We start from the raw sequence: 23,920 nt of genomic DNA on the forward strand, positions 1-23,920 counted from the left end.
TAACCTTCAAGGGACACAATCAATCTATGTGGAAACCACATCACAGGAAAAAGAGGGGGAAAGGAACATAAGGGGGAATTCTGGAATCAAGTCATCGTAGCTTTCATTTCTCTCGTCATAAAAGACCATTTCTGTGAGCTGTTTTTGCTTCACCTCAAAATATGAGTTAGAAGAATAATTACATTGTCAGAGTTCTAGTAATGAGTACCTATAAAGCCATACAGATGATTAAGATGTCACTGCCATACATTACTATGGCATAACCTTGGCAACTTTTGATCTCCCTCCTAAAAGGAGAACTGGGTTAGCTGAGAGGAGCCTATTCCAGGCATGCCTGTCACTGATCCAAGTGAAGCCAGGAGGACTCGTCTTAACTAGCTAAACCTTGCTACATCTAGAAACTATGTCTTGATTCAAGCAACTTACCTTGTTTTGTTCATTTGGTGTTTTTTTTTGGTACTGGGGATCAAACTCGGGACCTTGCACTTACAAGGCAGGTGCTGCAACCACTGAGCTAAATCCCCGGCCCACCTTGTTTTGTTAATTTGGCTTCTAAAGGTTAGAATTTTATTAAACTAACAAGGTAGCATTTAAATGAGGAAATAAATGCTAAGACAAATGTAAAAAAAACTATTACCTGATGAAATGCAATTCAGTGTCAGGAAAGAGGTCACAGAGAAGAAATATGTCACAAAACACCTTTTATCCACAGAAAAGTCTGCATATGCTTCAGGTGCAAATCATTAAGACGCAGTTGATTTTTTTATTATGCTCACTGCAGCCATTTTCAAAAAGAATGTTGTATAATTACACTTTGCATAAAAAATAGTGTTATCCTACTGCAATGCAGAATAATTTAAAGATACTTCAGGTTAAGAACATTCTATTTACTTATAATTCAATTTTTTTTGCCTAACTTTACTTTTTATTCTTTCTTATATCCTTTACCTTAATTTTCTGTTTTGATTTCCTTATTTATTATTTTTAATCACAAAAATTATTGTATTTTATTATATATATGTTTATAAGTTTTAAAGCTGTTTTAAGGGTCAAGGTAAAGAATAAGTACAATTTGGAAACTCTTGTAAGCTAAAGTAAAAAAAAAAAAAAATCAGCAATGACACACAGACCTAATAATCTTTAAATACTTCCCTCTATCACGTAGAGTAAAAATAAATGTTATTTTCACCCCCAAACTTAGGCTGCTGAATATAATTTTCCTAATTTGAATATCTTAACATGTTTTCTTCTCTAAGTTAACTGCACATTTTTTTGTATTTTTCAGAATCATTATTATTTAACATGGCAGAACTTAGCAACCGTAAAAGTTTTTAGAAATTCCAGTTGCACACACACACACACACACACACACACACACACGCACATATTTTGGGGTGGGTACTACTGGGGATTGAACCCACAGACTCTTGGGTGCTAGGTAAGTGCTTTACCACTACGCTGCATGCCTCGTCCTTTTATTTTTTTACACTTTGACACAGTCTCAGTAATTTGCCCAAGTTTTCCTTGAGTTTGATATCCCCAGGCCTCAGCCTCCTGGGATTACAGATGTGGGCCACAAGCCCAGCCAGGAACTTCAAGCATATTTAATGATAACGAATAATCAACGTTTCAACAGTTTAAGGAACTATCTTAGGCACAGATGAATTGCCTCTAGTTGCCTGCAGGGCATGGTAAAAGGGGTCAGGTACAATGGCTCTTTCTAACACAGTGCCATGGGCTACATGTGAGCCCACAGCGTAAATTCAGAAAAAAATGTTAGGACTTAATTTAGAAAGAACTTAGGAAATTACACAAAGCGGTCGTTTTCGCTTTTTTCTCTTTCTTTACTGTGTTCTTAGATATCTTGCAATAGGGGTTAATGCAGCTTTCAAGATGTGACTTCTTCACTATTCTATAATGAGCAAAACTATTTGGCTGCTTTAAATAGAATTGTTTTTTCCAGCAATATACTTTCGTATTTTTGTAGTATGTACATGCATTAAAAGCATTATTTCTTTACCTTTTTTTACAGTATGGAGAGAAACCAGGACTTCTGCTTAAACTGCATCCAGAGCCCTTTCGATTTTTAAAATATAAATTTTATTTTATTTTATCCCATTCCCCCATGTACAAAGCTTTGTTTCCATTTTTTCCCTCTATTTCACTTTTTTCTTGTCCCCTCCTTCCTCTCTCCCTCCCTCCTCCCTGTTCCTCTTCCCATTTGAACACTTTCTTCCCATTTCCCAACTCCATTACACATCTCAGTCCTTATTTCCACTTTTGGTTTCTCACACCAGAGAAACGATGCAGTTTTTAAACATGTGTGTCTGATTTATTTCACTTAAGAGTATGGTCTCAAGGTCCATCCATTTAGCTATAAATGTCTGAAGCTCATCTTCGTTTATGGCAGAGTAGTACTCCATTGTATAAAAATACATCTTTATCCACTCATCAGTTGATGAGCCCTTTCAATTTTTTAAAAAAAATATTGTGAGCTATGTCCTTGCTAAGGCTAGGCTGGAAAACTCAAGATCTTCCTGCTTCAGCCTATCAAAAGCATGCAAAATGCACCAGGTGATGCTCTCTAACTCACCAATGGCTGTCGCACGGGTATCTGGGCAGGTCTAACTCAAGTCAAGGGCTAAAACGAGAAACAGGACGGGAGGATGGAGTTGCCCACACCTCGGCAACTAATGAAGTTAACAGGTTTTACACTGAGAACAGATCAGAGTTTCCAGGGAAAAGGATGAAATTACAATTATTGAAATGAAGGATATGTGTAAGGATTTCAAGTTTCTAAATGAGACGCTATATGTGGAATTAAAACTGGTGGGGGCCGGGGATTTAGCTCAGGGGTTCCGGCGCCTGCCTCACAAGTGCAAGGTGCCCAGTTTGATCCCCGGTACCAAAAAAAAAAAAAAAAAAAAAAAAATTGAAATGGAAGGTAGGCCTAGAAGACTGACATAATCGCTCCAATGTTATTTAGAAACATTTTTCGAAAAGGTAACCAAAATCTCATTAAGAAGAATGTCTCTTGAAATCCCCTCGGTCCTGAAATCTCCAGGGTTCGGGCACTGTTTCAATCTGTCTGTTTTCTGTGGAGTTTCTTGTGCTATCCTTATGCCCAGTCTTAGAATAGCAGGACCATCTTGTGTTTGTACTGTGTTTCCTCTCAGGCCCTGGTGTAGTTATATACACACATACAAATACGTACACATGCATACACACGCACACTGGCTTTTCAGGAAATACGGGGAACAAACTCATCTGTCCATTTGTTTCACGGGGGAAGAACACGTGGCCTTAAGGCCTTTGCTGTAGCTGCCTTGCTTGAGAAAGTGAAGAGGTGGTGTTAACGCTACACGAGCGGTGACGCCGTCCACGTTAGCGTTCTTGACAACCAGAGGTCCACAGGGCGGAAGAGGCCGTGAATTACCATTCCCCTTTCACAGGTGAGAAACTGCAGGGCAGAGCGTGGAGCGGACCTGCGTGGGGTCAGCCGGCCACAGGGTGCTCAGTACTCCAGCACTGCAGCTCCTCTGCGCCTCCTGGCCTGGACCAGCCACTTCTGCTGCGTGTCCCAGTGCCATTCATTCCCACCACGCCCTAAACGCGAGCAAGAACCTTCACTCCACGAGACCACTAGCTGTTTTTTCTATGCCAGTTAACGACGCAGCTTCCGTATTTATCTACTGCCTCTGTGCCTTGGCTCAACCTGGGTAGCCTTCTAGACTCTGCTTTCCTGTACTGCATCCTATCCCGAGAGTTCCAAAAATTCTTCCCTGTACTAGCTTACCAAACATGTCTGTTTTCCACAACTGCTGTCTGTTAGGGTCCTAGTTTCTCCTCAGCACGGCTATCCTTGACTCCCTTTGGCGACCTTCCTTGTGCTCCTTCAGAAATCTTCGAGTAACCTCTTCCAAAACACACATCTGACCACCCACCTCACAGCTTAAAGCTCATTTGTGGCTGCCTGTTACCTGAGAATAGAGCCTCAGCTCCTCAGCGTGGCCTTTTCCAACCCGAGTCTCATCTGTCACCCCCAGAACCACAGCCAACTCTCCAGCAGCCACTGTCACTGGCACCTGTGCACATGAGGCAGCCCACATCTTGGAGCCAATGGAGCCTTCGGAGAGGACGTCTTGACTACATGCCGGGCCTGCTCTGGTCACACCACTTCCACGCCATGCAGAATTCTGTCCACCTGTGTCCCACAGGGCTCTGTGAAGCCATGGATGGCGGTGCCTTGCTGGGCCCAATGCCATCACGCTTCTGCCTCTAGGGTGGGGCACAGCCATGGATAAAGGAGGCTGCAGAAGTCTGCTGGAAGTACTGAGTTATGAGAACCCTATGAACTGGGCCTGTCTGGGTGGGAAATGGACAGGGTTGAGGGCAGCGGAAGGAAGAGAATGAGAACAACTTTGTTGAGAGGCCAGAGTTGAGCTGAATCTTAACGAGGAGGAGATGTGGACGAGGGTGGTAAAGGGCAAGCCAGACTGAACAGTACTTGTAAAGGCCTGGAGGCCCATTTGCCTTCAGTGCCTACTCTTCCATTTCTGGAATGTCCACAACAGAAGAGCTTTAATTTTTTTTCCTTCAAATTCTTGTTCCTTGAATTTTCTAGGTAACATAAATGAATTTCATGCAAAAATTCAAAAAAACTGCAACCTTTGGTATAAATGAGTTAAGAAACTGTAAATGGCCGAGTCCCGTGGCACATGCCTGTCATTCCAGCTACTCAGGAGGTGAGGCACAAGTGGAAGGTTGAGGCCAGCTTGGGAAACTTAGTAAGACTCTGTCTCAAAACAAAAAAAAACATGCAAAAGAGCTGAGGATATAGCTCAGTGCAAGGCCCTGGGTTCAATCCCCAGGACTAAAGACAAAACTGCCACCCCACCCCCAAGCTGTAACTAAGGACAGGCAGGGTGCACATGAGGCGCACTGGAGAATGGAGCAGGGCAGAGAGGCTCTGTGCTAGTAAGTGTAGCACAGATGTTTAAGGCTGAGAGGAGAACTGCAAATTATGTCATTGCTGTGATTACTTTAGGCCTCACAATTTTCACAGTTTCAGTTTGCTTTTGTCTGCTTTTTATGGCTTATCCAACACTAGCTGAGTGTGATGGCTTCAGTAATCTGTATGCCTTGGGTTCCTTACTAGGTTTTAAGAGTAGAACCTACCTCAGAGGGTTGTTGTCAAGACTAAATGTTAATCAATGAAATGAACATCAAAGAATAGTGGGACACAGAAGTCATCGATGGATGTGGCTATTATTGATTTGCCATCAGTTCAAATAACTGCTGTGACTGGAGAGCAGGGAAGGGTCTATTCTTGAAATCCAAAGGACACAGCCTTTTGACACAGTAAAAGGCCATAGAAGGAGCAGGTTATCTGGATAACAGATTTAGCTTGAAGGTACATACTCAGTTACCCAACCAGTTACTTTTTTGTGATACTGGGGATCCAACCCAGGGCACTCTACCACTGAGGTACAGCCCTCTGTCCTTCACAGTTTTTATTTTGAGACAAAGTATTGCTAAGGTGCCCAGGTGGGCCTTGAACTTGCAATCCTCCTGTCTCAGTCTCCCTCAGTGCTAGGATTACAGGGGTGTGCCACTATACCTGGCCTGACCAATTATTTTCTAAATCTAAGTTACCTTATTGTTACTTACCCTGAAACTACTAAGTACAACCTTGAAAAATATTTTATGCAGTTTACTCCTGTTGATTTATTTACTTGAAAAAACTCTGCCTTACTGGCTTATGAATTACTTCTCAAAGAAACTTTACAAATGAAAGGGGCCCTGGAGATTGTCTAAGTGCAATGGTCCCATTTTGCAGACAGGAAAACTCTCAGAGGCTTTCAGAGGTCAAGTGACTTATCCAAGGTTACACTCTGAGGGCAGTGACTGGTCCTTCCCACACTGCTCTCACCTGTACCCTCTCTTTGTCACTGTGTCTACAGTGTGCGAATTGCCTGCTGATCTGTGGCCTGTTTATTCTGACTGAATTAAAAGTGACAAAATATCCTCCAGACTGGTGAATACATTGGCTTCCTTTTCTTTTTTACTTGAACATTTTGTGTGCTTCCTCAATAATTTGAACTTGTTATTAGGTGTTAGTTATTGCTAAAATTTTACGGATATGCCTAGTGTTTATACCCTTATTCTTCCAAAGCCAGTCATTAAGTAAAATCTTGCTTTCCCATGAAATGCTTCTTTTAACCATCTGCCTATATGTTGTCACTGGTATGCCCTAGGTGCTGTTGTAAAATTTGTAGGGTGGGTACATTTTCTGGGAGGGTCTCTAAAAATTTTTGGCTGTCACTGTATTTTCTCAGCACAGACCGTCTGCTCTGCTCCATTCTGCAGCACGCCTCACACGTGCACCCTGCCTGTCATTTTTTACAGCTGGGTTGTTTTGGGGGTTGGGGGGGCGTTTTGTCTTTAGAATTGGAGATTGAACCCAGGATGGACAGGCTTCATGTTCCAGTCCCCTGAGGTCATACTGGGTCAGCACAGGGCCTGCCAGATCACACAGCTAGGGGAGAGCAGCGTGTCTAACCAGCTGTGTTTCCAGGGGTAGGCGCTGGGTCTGGGATAACCATCCATGGCCTCAACAGTCACCTAGGGTGAAGCCTGGTGTTAAGAGATGAGCTGCTCCACCAAGTTCTTCCTTTTGGGATTACGGCTCAAACTCAAAGCATTCAGGTAGTTAGTATAGACACCAAATCTGAAAAATGCATATATAAAATCCATAAGATACATGTAGAAATGATGGGTCAGAAGTTATATGGAAGCAGAAAGTATGAGAAAGCAGAGGCTGCCTAGAGACAAGGCATATACAAAGCAGGAATAAACGCAACGGGGTGCCCAAGGAAAAAGTGGGCTGTATTTAAAGTGCAAGTTTACTTCACGAAGGAGTTACACCAGTACATGTGTCAAAACCTCATGTAGTTCTTCATTACAAAAATTTTTTTACTTTGTTGTCAGTTAAAAAGGTTATTAAAAAAACCCGCTTAGACTCATTCTCCTGTTTAGGTCCTATGGCAGGCTCCCTGTCTTGTGCCTCAGGATAAGTGAAATTCAGCTCCAGGAAACTTGTGAAACCCTTTCTCCTTCACCACTACTTGTGTATGCACCTGGGACCCCGTCCCCAAAGTGGAATGGAGTTTTGCAATCAAAATGGTTAATTAAAATACCTGGGGAAGAAAGGGCGCGGTAGAGCATGCGCAGCTTTGTGGTCTGGGCTACCGACTGGCCACTACCACTCCAAACTCTTGCAATTGTCAAGGAAGTTGTCTATGAAACACACCGGGGGTCCTATCTTAAACATCTGCAGCTTTCACTCCCCCCCCCCCCCCCGCCGCAGCAACGACGCTGATCAATGCTCCCACAGCATGACCCAAGTATCCACGTGGGTGGAACGCGGCCCAAGAGTCCAACCGCTTCCTCAGTAATCCGAAGGGCAGGACTCCGGCTCCTACCCCTCAGGAGTCAGAGGGCCACAACGGTGTGCACGGCACGCTTTGGGGCCCGGAGTCACTGTCCCCAGCCCACCGGCGCGGGCCAGCGGCTCCCCGCCTCGGGGACATCCCGGGCCGTCCGCGGCCCCGCCCTCCCAGCCGGCCCCCCGCCGCCCGCCCGGTCACCTGTAGTTGTAGGAGCTGAAACGCTTGCTCTCTCTCAGCATCGCCCGGTACAGATCTAGCACTTGTGCGCGGCTGGAGGCTGCCATTTTGGGAAACAAAATAAAACAAGCCAGAAAAACAACCCAAAAAGGTCCTCTTCGCGGAGATTCCGAGTCTGACGCAACCCAAATTTCAGCCTCTGCAAAAATCACGAATGAAATAACACGCGGCGGCTCAGCCTCGCTGGCGGGCAGCCCTCGCGCTGGTGCGCGCCGCCTCGGAAGGCGCTCGGCCTCCCGCTCCTGGGGAGGCGGCGCCGGGGACCGCGGGCCACTGAGGGGCGGCGCGCGGGAAGGTGCCCCGCTCCCCACAGGGACGGCCGGCTGGGTTGCGCCGAGGGGCTCGAGGCCTGGGGCCGCCTCCGCCCCGGAGCCACGCTCCTGGAGAGTGGGTAGGGGTGAAGGAGGCGGGAGCTCCGAAGGTGAGCAGCAGGGTCACCCGGCGGCCAGGAGGACCGCCCAGGGGCGTGGCGGAGACCCTAAGGTCAGAGGTGAGGCTCCAGGTTGCACTGGTCGGGGCCCGCGTTGCCCGGGTTACCGAGCGCGCTGCTCCCGGCGCCCCGCCCCCGACTCCCCGCCCCCGACGGCTTTGGCTGCCCTTGGCATTGCCTGAGAGAGAGGCTGCGCGCAATGTGGAGGACAATTACTTTGGCAGAGCCGCGTAAGCGGGTTTTGGTTTTGAGAACATTCTCTATGCTAGGGAATACGGCGCCCCGGGCAGTGAGGTGACAGACAGTGGCCTCCTGGCGCTCAGGCTTTGCTCAGGGCGACCGGCGGAGGGATCTCCGCGGCGGGTCCTGCTGGCTGTCAAAATGGCAGCGCCCAGCAGGTACGGGTCCTGCTGAAGTGGGAGATTGAGTTCCTTTCCTTTAAGTGAGCAAGCTTGTTGCACTTTTGATTTTGAAAATCCTGAGTCTAGGTTTCTCGGGAGACTGGCGGGTGAGTGGTGGCCTTGCTGCAATGTGAGGGTGTGACGTACATTATTGGTGTGGTAGCAAGTTTGCACTTGGCTGTGAATTTTTCCCATTTCCGCGTTATTTCTTGAGGCTTTTGAGATTTTACCTCTGAGTCAAGAGTCTCCAGAGTTTTGTAGTCTAGTAAGTGCGCAAAAAAGGCAGAAGCCTGGGCTGGGCTGTAGACGTCGTGATTAACTGAGGGGATGTTTAGGGCTTTAGGGACCTTGGGATCCTTTCAAACCGAAGAGAAGCTCTCCTATGCCTTTTCTCGGAAGACTTTAACTTTTCTGAATCGGCGTATGAAAGTAGTGGAAAAGTTCCCCATTCTGGACTTTGAGGGTGGGAGTGGGCTCAGGGAAGCCTCAGCAGGTTCTGGTTACTGTGTTTTAAAAGCATGTCTTGTTACTTTTGGAATCTATATAAGCGACGTTGGGAAGAGCCACAGCTTTCTGCCCCAAAACACAGCGAGGAGTAACTTTATGCGTCAAAACCAAGTTTGCCTTAACATGTATTCTCATCTCTCAGTATATTGGTTTTGAAACCGCATTTCCTCTATGTTGAAGCAACTGGCTATCATGAGAACTTTAAGGTTGGGAAACACTTCTCTGACCTCACCATGCTTTAGTGTACTTATAACCCCATATCTTTGCATCCAAATGTACTTACTAGTCAACATGCAATGGCATTAAGACAAAGGTATCGAAGAGAAAATGCTTTCATAAAAATCCTTTTAGGCCTTTTCCCTGTTGCCTATCTTTAAGATCTCCTACATCTGTGACTCTCAAAAAAAAAATATATATATATATATATTTAAAAACAGGGTATCAGGACGTCTGACATTGTTGCTGGTTGTACAGGTCATTGCTTCAGGTTTCTTGGAAGGGCTTTTTTTTTTTTTTTTTTTTTGGTACCGGGGATTGAACTCGGGTCCTTGCGCTTTCGAGGCAGGCGGCGGAACCACTGAGCTAAATCCCTGGCCCTCTTGGAAGGGCTTTTAATATTTTGAGTTTTCCTTTTGGATTTTTTAAAAGATCCATGATTAAGGGAATTGAATTGCACATTGCTATGGAGTAAGTTCCAGAGCTCTTTTTTTCTTAATATGATACACTATAAAATCACATGTGACGTGGGAAAACTACAATGTTAGTGCAAGTTAAGGGAGAGAAAACTATCAAAGTGAGAAACAAAAAAAAATGAAAATGATTTTGCCTTGTTTAAAAACAGTTGGAGCTGGGTGTGGTGCTGCATGGCATGATCTCAGGGAGTTCGAGGCCATTTTGGGCTACATAGTGAATTCAAGGCCAGCCTGAACTTAATATAGTGAGATCCTGGCTCAAAAACCAAAACAAAAACAGTAGGGGTAACTTTTCTTTCTTTTCTTGGCTTTAGTTTACATTTTGAAAGTAAAATTGGTGTAATTACTATATGCAATTGTTTATGCCTAATTAAGATATTTAATCATTAGTCTATGTTGTGTATCTTAATAACTTTATTGTAATCAAATAAAACTTTCTAAATAAACATGCAAAGTTTAAATTATTTGCTATTATGTTTTTTAGTATGCATTCTATGCCGCATCAAGGTTTTTCTTAAGTAATAGTGATAAATTAAGTGTCTCTAGCTACTGGGATTTAGGTCTTAAAATGTAAAAGTTTTCTTACTCACTTACCTGTAGCTCAACTGTCTATAGTTCTTTACCTATTTAAAAGCATGTATTACTTTGTTTTGTTTTGTTTTTTTTGGTACTGGAGATCGAACTCGGGTCCTTGCGCTTGCGAGGCAGGCGGAACCACTGAGCTAAATCCCCGGCCCAGCATGTATTACTTTGTATTAAAAGTAGGGATGTGAATAAGCACTTAATACTTTTTAAAAGAAATTTCTCTTACCGTAATAAGCAGTGTAACAATGTACTCTCCTTAAGCTTAAATATCAAAGTAATATGTCAGGGAAATCTTTTGTAGCAGAAGGAATTCATTATGTAGAATGTGAATCTAAATCCTTTTTTTCTTCAATACTGGGATTTGAACTCAGGGGTTCACACTGAGCTACATACCCCTTCCTTTTGGTTTTATTTTGCTTTGAGACAGAGTTCCGCTAAGTTGCTAAGTTGCCTATGCTAGGCTTGAACTTTCTATTCTGTTGCCTCAGCCTCCTGGAGGGCTGGGATTAAAGGCATGTACTACCAAGGCTGGGTGGATCTAAACCTTGATTATACATTTCATTTGTTTTTATTGACCCTTTATTCAAATAGAAAATGAAGATGGAAGAGACCATAGCATCAACTAAATGATTTCTATGATGAACAAATTGAATCTCTTTTCTTCATTCATTCCTTTTCCTATGTGCCACACAGTATATAAAATGATACTGGCTACAGTGATGAGTCCCCTCCCTCTCAAAAAACCTATAGGGGAGTACATAAAGCCATACTTTATTTTTTTAAATTTTTTAATTTTTTGGTACTGGAGGTTGAACTCGGGTCCTTGCACTTGTGCAGCAGACGGCGAAACCACTGAGCTAAATCCCTGGCTCCATACTTTATTTTTGATAGGTGCTGTGATTAACAGTTTTATCAAATGCTAGGTATTGGATACCCCTGCAGAGGATCTCAATCTTCTGCTCAATGCTATGATGCAAAGCTAGAAGGAAGACTCAGAGACAGAATGAGAGAGAGAGAGAGAGACAGAGATAGAGAGAGAACTGGGATGGTCAATGCTTGGGCAAACAAAAACCCTGAACAGCCAGAACTGCTGATATTTATTGGTTACACAATCATTCATTAAGTTGGGGTGAGGGGACCACGTGTGGTTGCTAGGGATAAGTTGCTGATGCAGGCAAGGCTTGTAAAAGAAGAGGCAAAGCATTCTTGTGTTGGGAGCAATTAACCTTGTCTTTTCAGTTAAGAAGCTTTCATATCTGGGAATGGAATTTGGGTAAGAGTTACTCTGACCTCGGCTGTTGTGTTACCTCATATCCTTGTTCCACCACAGTGCTCCTATGAGTCACATGGGCTTCTGTTGGACTCACTTTTTAAAACAAGCCAATTGTGGGATTAACTCTTTTCAGCCTGCACTGCTTACAGCCTGCTTTGGGCATAATCAACAGGGTGGTCTCCCGCAGCTAGAGGAGCACAGAGAGGGATATTCACCTAAGACTTTGACCTCAGGGAAGACTTTCCATCATAGAAGATAATTCCAGAATGAGTAGTAAGATCCAGATGAGTGGGGTAAGGTAGAGATTGCAGTGTGTATTTAAGGAATAGAAGCATGTATAGCAGTCTGTGTAGACAGCTCGGAGTGGTTTAGAGTGGTGGGAGGTAGGGAGGGAGGGACCATCTATCAGACTATGAAGTGGTAAGTAAGTACCAGCTTCTTTTAGCGATGCTTCCTTTCTGTTTGGAATAAGTTATCTCCTCCCCTGTGTATGGCTGAGTTCTAAGTCAAGTAGACCTTACAGATGAGCTGTTGAAATGGAGGTTAGTTTACCAGGTGTCGATAGGCTTTTGTTTTAGACCATGATTTCAAATTTTGTACTCCAGAACACTAAAATTTTATTTCTTTATCTGTGCATTCAACATGTGGCTGAGAGGCCTGGTACTTCAAGTCACAATTCTTGGGGTAACTTAGGGCTCTAAAGCAAGCACAGATCCTGTTTTCCAGGACTTTGTAGTTCACATGCATTTGTTCATAATTACAGTATGGGATGGGAAGTACAGAGTGCTACAGAGAAGGGCTGGTCCAGGGACGCAGGGCTCAGTGCAGGGAGAGCTCGTGTCCATCCCTGATGCCCAGGTCACACTTCAGACCAAGTCAGCAAGTATGCTTTAAACTCCCTGGTGAGTGTGTATGCTAGGGTTGAGAAATGTTGATCTCAGTGTCTTAAGGGCTTTAGGAGGACATAGTGTTGGTGTGTGAACAGTTACAGGGTTTGGCTATGTGGGGTGACGGTGAAAGGGCTGCTTCAGGAGGAAGGTTTATCCTTTCCCTTGGATAGGGAAGAAGAGTGGCCCTGAGTGAGGGTTAGGGAGCAAATAGTCATGGCTTGGAGAACAGCCAGGCAGGGCTCTGTCTAGGGCTGGAAAGTAGAAGAGCATGTGAAGGTGACCTGGGGAGAGGTACGAGTTTAGCCGTCCAGGCGCACAGAGCACAGCACTCGTGCCATCTCACTTCATCCTTCTATGACCTGATAGGTGAGCTGGTCCTTCTGCTTAAGCAAAGGGGCTGTGAGAGGTTAGGTCATTTTGCCCCCGTCAGAGAGCTAGGCGACGCCAGGGGTGGCTATGGCCCGAGATGCAATGTGCTTCACTGTGTCGCCACACTATTTTGCAGATGGTCTTTAGTGCCAGCTTCAGGATTTGAGATACATTAACTTTTCTTGGATAACGTGGGTAAATTTTAGTCACATTTGAATTTTAATTTAGTTGGCTTCTCACTTATTTGTAAAACTCACTGGTGTGTATAAATATGCAGACACTCTCATGTTGATTTTTATACTTGCTTTTTAGTCTTTTAAGATGAATTTAAATTTTCTTCTATTAACCTCTCTTTGAAAAGCCTTTTTTAGGTGGTCTATTTATGTGTGTGAGAAACATTTCCTCTTGGGATTTCTGAGACTCATATTTCTGTAGAAACTGTTCAAATAGATTCAAGAAAATCTATTCTGTTTTCAGTAATTGAGAAAGCCATGATGTGTCACAGCTAGGTGTTCTAGCTCCATTGATTGAGCTCCCTTACTTGTGGGAAACAAAAGTGAAATTGACCATTGATTTGGGGAAATTACGCCATGTCACTTCCGGAGGAATCTTTTTTTTGAAGAGTAATTTTTTTCCTTTTAAGGAAAGAAACCATCATTTCCTACCACAAACCTCCACCAACATGAGGACTCTTTGCACTGTGTTTATTCTGTTACAGTTCACTCTCATCCTTTTCTTACTCCTATGGGTGATAACTATTGGATTACTTTCTATATAATCCAGTATTTTAGAATGATTTGTGAATGAAACTAACTGTGATAATATGAAATTCTTTGTATGTAGAGTTTATTTTTCGGGAGCTCTGCTGTGCACTTCGCTACCACTTTATTGTTTGTAAAGATCAGTTTGGAGTTGGTCACTTCTTTGGTGTTCCCTAAAGACTCCTGTGTTGAGGGCTTGGTCCCCAGTGCAGGGATGTTCAGAGAGGGGGCCTAATTGGGTGAGGCAGGGCCAGGGGCAGGGCTTTGAATGGTTAGGGATCCTGTCTCCTGCCCCTTCCTGTCTGGCTCTTTCCCTTTTGCTTGGGTTCCTGGATGTCACGAGGTGAGCCACTTTCCTCTGCCATGTCTTTCCACCATAACACTCTGCCTTGGAGCCAGCGACCGACCATGAACTGAAACATCTGAAAACAGACAAAATAGACCTTTTCTCTTTTAAGTAGTGATATCAGGGATTTGTCCCAGCAATGAAAAGGTGACTAATACAAATGGGGAGGAGGGTGCCATCTCTTGTTCCTTCAGATAAGTTGGCTGTTTATAGAAAACACTCAGGGTTTACAGTATTGACTCTTTGTTTAGATTTTACTAATCACTGTAGAAATACCAGGTCAGTATTTTAAGATATGCAATACTTAGCTCTCTGACATTAATTGATTTCTTGGAAGTAGATACATCTTTGAAACTATACTTAGGAGACTAGCCAGGCATAGTGGTGCAGGTTTGTAATACCAGCACTCTGGAGGCTGAGGCAGGATTGCTGTGAGTTTGAGGCCAGCCTGAACTACATAGTTCAAGGCCAGCCTGGACTACATAGTGAGACCCTGTGTTCAGGAACAAAGAAAGTAAGAAAGAAAGAAAGAAAAGATGGATACTGGAGACTATTAACAGTAGAAGCTGTCCATAGAACTTATGATGTCTTTGCCATTACAGTGAGTACTTTTATATGATTTAATATTTTATAACTTTTTAATCTAAAAATTTATTTGCTGAGCACAGTGGAAGCAATTCAGTTTGGCAGACTTGGAATCTTTAAGTATAATTGTGAGCTTGCATTAACTAATAACATTCAAGGGTAATAAGAGCCTGGTTGTGTGAAATGATTACAGTAATATTGGCAGACAGTGAAACAGAATTAGCTTCACTTAATGCTGATAAGAGTATTGGGAGGATTATCTTCATAAAAATTCCTGGAATTCTGGAGTCCAGAGGAGAGTGAAATGGTGAAGTCATGAAATAGAGGAAAGCATAGCAGGCAGATTGACATTTTTGATATAAGGACATTGTATTAGTCAGTTTTCTGTTACTGTAACAAAAGATCTACAATGATATAGTTGCAAAGAGGAAAGGTTTATTTTGGCTCATAACTCTGGAGTTTCACTTCCTGTCTGGCCCCGATCCATTGCTTTGGGCTTGTGGAGCACACCAGGGAAGGTGTGTGTGGTAGAGCATAGTCATTCACTTCATGACTGGAACTTGAAAAGATGGGAGTCTCTCCAATGACTAACGCCACCTACCAGGCCCTGCCTTTCAAGAGGGTTCCACTCTCAGTAGCTCTAAGTAAGTGAGGGGCCCAGGGCCCTTTGAGGCACACTCCAGTTCCAAACTGTCACAGACATGCTGGTGCATTTCAGGTCTCTGAGAACTTCGAAAGCATGTTCTTGCATCTGAGCATTTTGACTCTAACCATTATGGTCCCATTTGCACCTTTGGCTTCTGGGTGCTGTGAGAAATGGCAATGATGATGTTCACAGAATAGTTCTTGGCTAAGCCCCAGTCTTCAAAGAATCTCCTTAAGTCCCTCCCTACTTTTTAAAGCCTCCAAGTAAACTATCCCAGATTGATTCATTTCGGGACTTGAATGGGGTTCATAAGAACTAGCAAAATGGAATCTTTTTTTTGAGACAGGGTCCCACTATGCAACTTAGGAAGGCCTTGAACTCACTATATAGTCCAAGCTTGCCTTCACGTTTCGGCGATCCTCCTGCCTCATCCTCCTAAGTGCCAGGATTACAGGCATGTGGCACCACATGTGGGCTCCAAGCTGAATCTTGATGACCCTATGCTAAGAATTTTACAGAGGAGATTCCATGGGTGTCCAATTGCAGTGTTTCCTAAATGTTCTTTTCTGTGCTTTTGAAAGAGATTTGAAAATAAATGTTCATGAGATCACTGGTCCATGATTTATTCTTTAGACATACGTTAATTATTGTCATCACATGTTAGAGCATGACTCCTGTGTTGTACTTCCTCCTCAAAACTTGTAGCACTTTTAGGACAGAGTTTAAACTTCCTAGCACAGCTGTGAGACCCTGAGCGTGGGCTCTGTCTGTTCTGCAGCCCCATCGGGTACCTTCTTCTTTTTCACTTGGAGTTTTTCAGTTCAGTAGTTCATCTTTCTCCTCTACCCTGGGAACCTGTGCAAATGCTAATCCAGCTGCCTGGAGTGCTCTTTCCTCCCCTCCTAATTATTCTTGATGTCTCAGTTTAAGAGATACTTACTGGAAGATAACTTATTTTTAACTTGACCAGTCTTCCTCTTTTGCACTCATTAGTTTTGTGAGCAGCTCTTAAATGGAGATTGAAGTTGTAAGTTACAGGAGTCGCAGGCGAAATGGAATTAAGCCATCAGAATGGCTTCTTTACAGCCGCTCTCGTGTCAGGTGAGTGTAGAAACTAGATGGGCTTCAGTGTTGGTTGCGTTGAGTGATAGCAGCGAAGACCTGGTTTTCTTCTTTTCTCTACCTTGTTTTCTCCAATGTCAGCTTCCTCCTTAGGCTGGTGTCCTCTCTCGATGTGGAAGGTCGTCAACAATTCTGGGATGCTTGTTTCCAGAGCCGCAGAAGAATGAGAGTACTTCTGCACCCAGCGTGCCCCCAGTTCTTTCGTTTATCTCACTGGCCCTCACTGAGTTGCATGTTCCTCCATCTCTGAGCCAGTGTCTGTGGCCACGGGGACAGCGTGGTGATTGTGGCTTGAGTCATGTGCCTACCTCCTAGAGGAAGAGCGTAGACTGGGAAAGCTGGGGGTGAGCATGGAGACCTGGGGTACACAAGTCAGCCAGAGGGGGAATTGGTTCTTGGGAGAGGCACTAGGACACTCTTGCCAGTTACACATTTCCTTGTGAGATTATTTGATTAATATTTTTCTCTGATATCAGGCTGTATATGAGAACAAGGATTGACTCTGTTTGATTAGTGTTTCTCTAGCACTTGGCACATAGCGGAGAATCAGTGAATGCAATTGTTGAGTGAATCAGGTAATCACATATATTCTGTGTAACTCACTTGTAAAGATTAGTGGATGATTTTGGCAGATAGTGTTAATTGGCTACTCATCAACCCTTGTTTTGTTTGAGTGGCCCTGTCTGGTTCCTGAAAATGAATTTTTATGGTCTTGGGCAAATTTGGTGATTCAATTCCTTCTTTATCAGATACTTGTTCTAATAACTAGGGGTAGCCACAAGGCACAAATCTGCCAAATGAGACAAAGAGGAGTTGGCTGGGAGGTTGCTGGGAAAGATTTTTCTTTCTTTTAAAACATGCAGCCAGGCATGGTCCTGCATGCCTATAATCTCAGTACTTTGGGAGGCCAGGGAAGGAAGATCATATGTTCAAGTCCTGCCAGGACAACTTAGTGAGACCCTTTCTCAAAATAAAAAAAATTAAAAAGGAATAGGGATGTAGCTTAGCGGTAGAAACCTCCTGCGTTTGATCCCCAGTTTGATCCCCAAATGTTGGATACTGATAGAAGAGTTTGTTTATGCCACCTCTTCTCCTGCTTGGGGTACTGGTGTGGCCACTGCTTGGTGTTCAGCTGCCTGTCGCAGTCATGTGGGGAAAAGCTTGAGGGAAAGGACAAGGCCATGCAGAAGATTCCAACCTAGCCTGGCTTCCCTGAGCCTTGAGCGAACCCTGGGGCTGAGTACTGAACCTCTGAATTTCTCATGTGGACAAGACATGTCATTCTGATTTCAGCTACAATTAGTGGGTCTTTTCTGCTGCTTGCAGCTCAACAAAAAAATAAAATAGAACCTCTCCACTTTAGACTTAACAGTTTTTATTTGACATCATCTCCTGCATAATTTAAGATTGTTGCCAGGTGTGGTAGTGCATGCCTGTAATCCCAGCACTCTGGGAGACTGAGGCAGGAGGATAGAAAGAAGGCGGCCAGCCTGGGCAATTTAGGGACTTCATTAGACCTTGTCTCAAAATTCAAATAAATAAAAAAGGCCTAGGAATGTAGCTCAGTGTGAAGAGTTTGTGTTCAATTCCTGGTACCATGGGGAAAAGAACCCATTTTCTTCGCTAATTATGATGCTTTGGGATATTTTCATGTATTTATTTACAGAAATTTGTTCTGTGCCCACATGGATCAAGCTGACTTTTATTTCAAGATGTTTGCACTCAAAGACCCCACTCTTGAATAATCAGTCCACCTCATTCAATGCATGATCACTCAGCCTAAATGTCACTTTTCAGAGAAATGTTCCCTGACAGCAGCTTAAATTACAGCCTCCTGATTTTATTATTTCTTATAACATTTTATTCTTTACTTTCACCTTTTATAATTTAAAATTGTATATCTGCATAATGATGGGCTATTGGTAGCAACCTTTAAATAATGAAGAGTAATGGTATTTATTTGGGAATAAGCAGCCAGCATTTCAGTGCAGAACATGTGTGCCATAGAAAGCAGGAATATATTTGCAGGAGAGGAGAGTGAGAAAGTTAAAGGCAAAATGAAAATTGCAGAAGTTATTTTGAAACAGGAATCCTTGGCTCCAGCAGTTTATGACAAGGGTGGGACCAGGGCAAGGTCGGACAGAACAGGCAGTATCTGGACGGACGTCCTTATGGAGTCGTCTTTGTACAAGTGTATGGATCTGGCAGGGTCTTGTGATAATTCTTGGACGTGTGCGTATGAAACCCTCTCCTTTATAACTTCTGGCTCTCTGAATTTTATTTTATTTTGTTTGAGCTTGATACAAGCAATTCTATTTTGATTCTGTTGAGCTTCACATTGGTTTAACGTTCATTTCTCCCACCAGAGTGCCGCAAGAGGGCAGGACTGGACCTGTTTTATTCATCATTGTAGGCATAAAGCCTAGTAAGTGCTCAGGAAACATTTGCTGACTGAGTGAGTGAAAGAAAACAGTGTAAGCCTGAAATCTTTAGATTTCTGCATCTTTCATCCTCTTTCCCCATCACCATTAGTAATTTTAGGTAACACAAGATACTTTGCCACAGTATAGATTTTGTTGCATTTGTTCGGATTACACTGCTCCCTGTTGGTCAGGGTTTAAGTTTAGATTTTATACTCCTAGACCTTAATTTTCTTTGCCTCAGGGGAAAATCTAATGGAACAGCAGAGTCACTTAGAATATTAATTTAGCAAGCATCATTTCAGTTTCTTTAGAAGAGTGATACATATTTTAAACACTCTTATGATTTATTCTCCTAGAATTTTGCCTTAAAACTTGCTTTATTGACACTATTTTTATAATTGGAAGTGAAAGAGCCTCTAGTAGTGAATAAAGTTATGTTATGCTTTTGGGTAATGCTCGAAGCATGAAAATGATTATTATAGCAGATTATTGTGTTTGGTTACTAGGCACATTATTTAGAATTGCATTTGGAATCTGTATTTTCTCTGTAAAAAAGTAATCTCCGGAGGGTTAGTATGAATTATTGACAGAAGTTACTGACTTATAGTGGAGATACTTTTAAACACATTTTTTAGTTTCAATAGCTAAGCTATACTTCTAGATTGTTGATATTAGTTTTACTGTGTCTAGGGAGATTTATTTATGCATTTTTGAAATAATTGTTAACATTGGATGAATGTGATAGTAAGGGAGAAAACTGGACTAGGATTTTGTTGATTTGGTTGCATTCTCAGATGTATCATAGATTTTTCCATATCATTTTAGGTAAGTCACTTAACATTCACATGATCATAAATTCATTTCCTATGTTAGGACACTATTGAGATGATTGAAATTGAGCACTATTTAATAATTATGTTGGGACAAGAGGCATAAAACTGAACTGTCTCAGGGGTACTGAAACGTCTGGTCACCTTATTTGATACCCTGATCTGTAATGACTGTTAGTGTGCATACCCTTGTGCCTTACAAAATGAGGAAGACTTTTGCTTTCATGACAAGACCATGGCCAGGGATTTAGCTCAGTGGCACTGTGCTGGCCTCTGGAATGGCTGCATCCTTGCCATCCTCTGCCCATAGGTGTGATTCTCCAGAGTTCCAGATTGCTTTGGATCCCCAGACTGCTGTGGCTCCATGGGCAGCCAGAGCATGGGGGGAGTGGTGACCAAAAGGGTATTCATTGGGGTGAATCCCTAAGTGTTCTACCTCATTTATCACAGCACCAAATACAGAAATGTGGCTGCATGTTTCTGTTTGATTATAGTCTTATTTTATATTGTTTAGGAGTCTAAAAAGAAAGCTTCTGAATATTAATAGGAACATAGAGACTTTCAGTACTGGTGCGCTTCAGGTGGGAAATTGCAGACTTTTCAGGTCTTCTTTCCCTGTGGCTCTGCAGCCTGTGTTTTGGAAGAGGCATCTGGTTTTACCTTCCTTAGGTTAAGACAGCTATTGTCTGTTAACTCCTTCTGCCTCCCACGGAAAGGAAACATGCTCAGTGTTAGCATGATATGGCTTTGAGCCTCATGTAGGAATTTTCTTGATGATCAAAGATAATACATGTTCAGTTCCCTGTCTTCCCAAACAATTTTTAATTGATTGCCAGGCAAGGGCACCAGACAAACATTTGTACTTGAATGTCATACTAATTGAATAAAGTAGACATTGTCCATATTTTATCAAAAAAAAAAAATCCAATGAAAACAGAATCTCTCTCCACCCCTTCACTTAGAGAATTTAAATAGGAGCCACAGTTCACATGGCAGATTTGAAATTTGAACCAAAGACTTTTTGATTCTAAAATCTTTGCTTGCTGTATGAAGCCTAAAAAGAGCCTTAATAATAATATTAGTGGATATCCATAATATCTATTTAGTTCTAATTTTCTATAATTTGCATCCTTCTAGAGTGGCTAAGCATTTTTACCTCTGTGTATACATTCATTTTATACATTCATTTTCAAGCACTTGGTTGTCCAAGAGTTGGGTTGTTCTGCATTTTCTTTGGGTCTGTGCTTGAAAAAATACAATTTGTACACAGGTGCTTAATATGATTGTAGCAAAATGCATTCACAGAATATTGACTACTTGATCAATAATTGGATAAAACTTCAGCTTTAGTTTTTATTTTTGTTAAATCCCCTCCCCTAACCGTTTTCAACTTCTGATTTATTGTGGGTTTTTTTGTTTTGCTTTGGTTTTTTTGCTGTCCTATAGGTTTTGCAATTTTAGATGGAGGAGTCTGAATTTTAAAAGGATGTTCATTGTCCTGGCAACTCAATCGGTTACAGCTGTGGTTTTCAAGCTGCATGCTACACAGCTATAGACGTCACAGAAAGAAGGGCTTGTGAATCCCTCTGTGTCTCCAATGTCATCTGTAGATTAAACACTGTTTCCAGAATGTGTATGTCCTCCCACTTGTCAAACACATTCAGGTGTCATAGTGATGGTAAAATATGCAGTGATTAAATGCTTCTGTGATTCATTAATGCTTTCAGGTAACTTTGAATTACACAGTGGATATTGAAAGTACATATTTGATTTTGGTGGAAGGGTTGGATAATTTTTCAAAGTTAAAACTTATTCTCACAGTAAAATAGCTTGGGAACTCCTGGTGAGGTCATAATCAGTCCAGGATATTTCTCCCTTGGTCCCCATATACTTCCTGTCTCTCCCACGACAACAGAGCTTATGCTAACCCCTGTCTTTCCCCACATGGTAAAAGCATGTCCTTGTCAATCTATGCAAGATCTCCTGGTCAAGTCCTCTTTGGCTCCCACCCCTCTTTGTAAGTACACGCAATCAAAGTTTATTTCACCTCTGATGTAGCTCCAGTGTCGTTCATATGCTGAGTAACATTATTAGTAGCTAGGTGCTGAAATACAGTGTTAAAGTGACTACACTTTGCATTGGGCTCAATAAATACTTGCTAATTGGCCAGTAGTCAATGGAATATTCCACTAAGGGCCATGATTTCATGATTTACTCATGTGCTTTGGTTTTCTTATTTCTTTTCCCTTCACAATTGGATTGGTTTCATGCTGCAGGATTCTCATCTTTGAAGCTGAGTAATGAGGTATTTGAAATGCTTCTGCTCTGATAGCTCAGCCATGTTCCTGCTTCACCCCCCTCTGAATTCTTGGTTCCAGCACTCGTCAGTGCCATCTGCATGAATAGGACCACTCTGCTTGTTATATGCTAGATGTTGGGTAGCTTTCTGCATCCCCTTATTTAATACTCAACAGTCTGCTAGAGTGAGGAAACAGTTGCCTGTCTGGAATTTACAGTCAAACCTTTTATTGACTAACTTCCTCCAAAGTCTTAATTTTGAGGATTTTTTCATTTTTTCAGCTGACTTCCTCTGTTCCTACCACTCTGCAGTTCTTTGAACATTTTAATAACTGTTTCTTCATTCTTCAGCAAGCTTCACACATGCATCCTGACCTCTGTCATAGTTAGTTACAGTTTCTTCTTTTTTAATTTTTGATGCTGGGTATTTAACTCAGGGCCTCGCGCATGCCAGGCAGGTGGTGTCCCACTGAGGTTCTTCTACAGATAGTTATTGTTATCCTCTCACCTGCCCAGGTGCTGCCTTGGGAAGACATCCAGTGGCTCAGGGCAGGTGCTGTCCCAAACAGCCCTCCCCTGCTCCTTGAGACAGTGGCAATGTCTGCTGGTCATGGGCACAGGGACTTTCCCAGAAGCCCTCTGCCCATCCCGTCAGCCCTGCCTCGTGTTTGCAGTGGTTTCCGGTGCCAACTGGGTGTGTATTCGTGGTCTACCTCACTACAGGAGCATGCGTCAGCCCTCTACCTAGGAGTCAGTGAAGTTGCCCCTCCTGAGGCACCTCCTGCCCTGGAAGGAGGGAAGTAAGAGGCTCCCACACACATCTCCTGCAGGATCTGTGTAAAGTCACTCTCCTCTTCCCACTCTGATCCTCATTTGTACCTCTGGACTGGCCATTGTCTTCCAGAAATGATTTTTACCCATTTCCCTTGAAAGTTGTGTATTTTGCTATGGGGTATTTATTTATTCATTTTTGCTTCATTCAGAACTTCAGTTTAATGATCTGTTATACAGGCTTTCTGAAAATGATATATGTTCTATACATCATATAAATACCATATATTTATCATATATTACATATATATCATATTGTATTTCAGATATATATCTATAAAATGATATATATATTCTAATATGTTGGGATTATTTAAAAATCCCAACATCCTAGAAAAGGAGAAAGAGACAAATAAGCTACTTCTATAATCTAGAGGTAATAGTGGTTAATATTTGATAAACATCATTCTGATCCCTTCTGTAAATTTTTATATCAGTAGTTGGATGGATGGCTAAAAAGATCACACCACAAGTGGTATTTTAAAAATTTAAAAACATTTAATTTTATTTAGCTGTAATAGAAGAAAGAGAAATGAAACTGAAGAGGTTGTTCATAACTTCAGGCCAGGTGTGGAATAATGATGCTTCGGTCATGAATTTCTGACATTTTCAGTTTTTCTGGTCATATGGTTGCTTTGAAAGATGGGTGAAAAGGGGCACATCTGTGTTTCCCCTAGTGTCCCTCCCTCTTCTGCCCTTTGATTCGTTGTGTTTTATTTTTTATGTTGTTAAGATGTTTAACTTGAACATTTTATTAGCAGTAACTAGTGGTTGATTAGCCGTACTGTTTTAGATGGTTTCAGTACTTAACACTTTTTTGTTTCTTGGATTTTTTTGGGGGGGTGGTGGTACCGAGAATTGAACCTGGGGCCTTACGCATGCTAGGCAAGCACTGTGTCACTGACCTATACCCTCACTCTTGGCCATGTATTTTACCAACCTTCTTGTTTGTTTTTTGAAGCAGAGTTTATAAGTATTTTGTCCTTGAGTTCTTGCATGTTTATGCAAGAATGTGTTATGTTTGGATTGAAAGAAACCTTGGCCTTCCTTAAAACTGATCTTTCTCTCTCCTTGGTGCTTGGCTCTTTCTGCTTAACAATATGGAATCTATTTCTGTACTTTGAACAGTTCTACTGCCTTTCAGAGCTTGTGTGATGATTGCTTTTCTCTGTAGCTCAGTGACTTCACCCCAGAACCAATGTTGATCATTACGTATTAATTTTTCCTAAGGGATGGTCTGTTC

The 23,920-nt window shown here is 42.5% G+C and overlaps 2 protein-coding genes across 28 annotated transcripts in view; one reads left to right on the forward strand and one right to left on the reverse strand.

Annotated features, from left to right (window-relative positions):
* The window catches only part of Lyrm4 (LYR motif containing 4), a 131,245-nt gene extending 123,006 nt beyond the window's left edge, over positions 1 to 8,239 (reverse strand). For 3 of the 5 annotated variants that reach the window (XM_013073268.3, XM_087181148.1, XM_004847750.4), the window contains exon 1: positions 7,650 to 8,239. In XM_013073268.3, coding sequence (XP_012928722.2) covers positions 7,650 to 7,735 — 86 coding nt within the window. In that variant the 5' untranslated portion in view covers positions 7,736 to 8,239. The remainder of the gene's footprint in view (positions 1 to 7,649) is intronic. The other 2 variants (XM_004847751.3, XM_087181149.1) reach the window with 2 other exon arrangements.
* Positions 8,240 to 8,465: 226 nt separating this feature from the next.
* Positions 8,466 to 23,920, forward strand: part of Fars2 (phenylalanyl-tRNA synthetase 2, mitochondrial) — a 463,399-nt gene continuing 447,944 nt past the window's right edge. For 4 of the 23 annotated variants that reach the window (XM_087181135.1, XM_087181131.1, XM_087181139.1 and 1 more), the window contains exon 1: positions 8,480 to 8,560. The gene's annotated coding sequence lies outside the window, so the exon portion shown is untranslated. Of the gene's footprint in view, positions 8,627 to 23,920 lie in introns of all 23 variants that reach the window. The other 19 variants (XM_087181133.1, XM_021260710.2, XM_021260708.2 and 16 more) reach the window with 15 other exon arrangements.

Source organism: Heterocephalus glaber, unplaced genomic scaffold (assembly GCF_053883595.1).
Source record: "Heterocephalus glaber isolate CG9 unplaced genomic scaffold, H.glaber_assembly_v1.0 deba00001472, whole genome shotgun sequence".
Lineage (NCBI taxonomy): Eukaryota > Metazoa > Chordata > Mammalia > Rodentia > Bathyergidae > Heterocephalus > Heterocephalus glaber.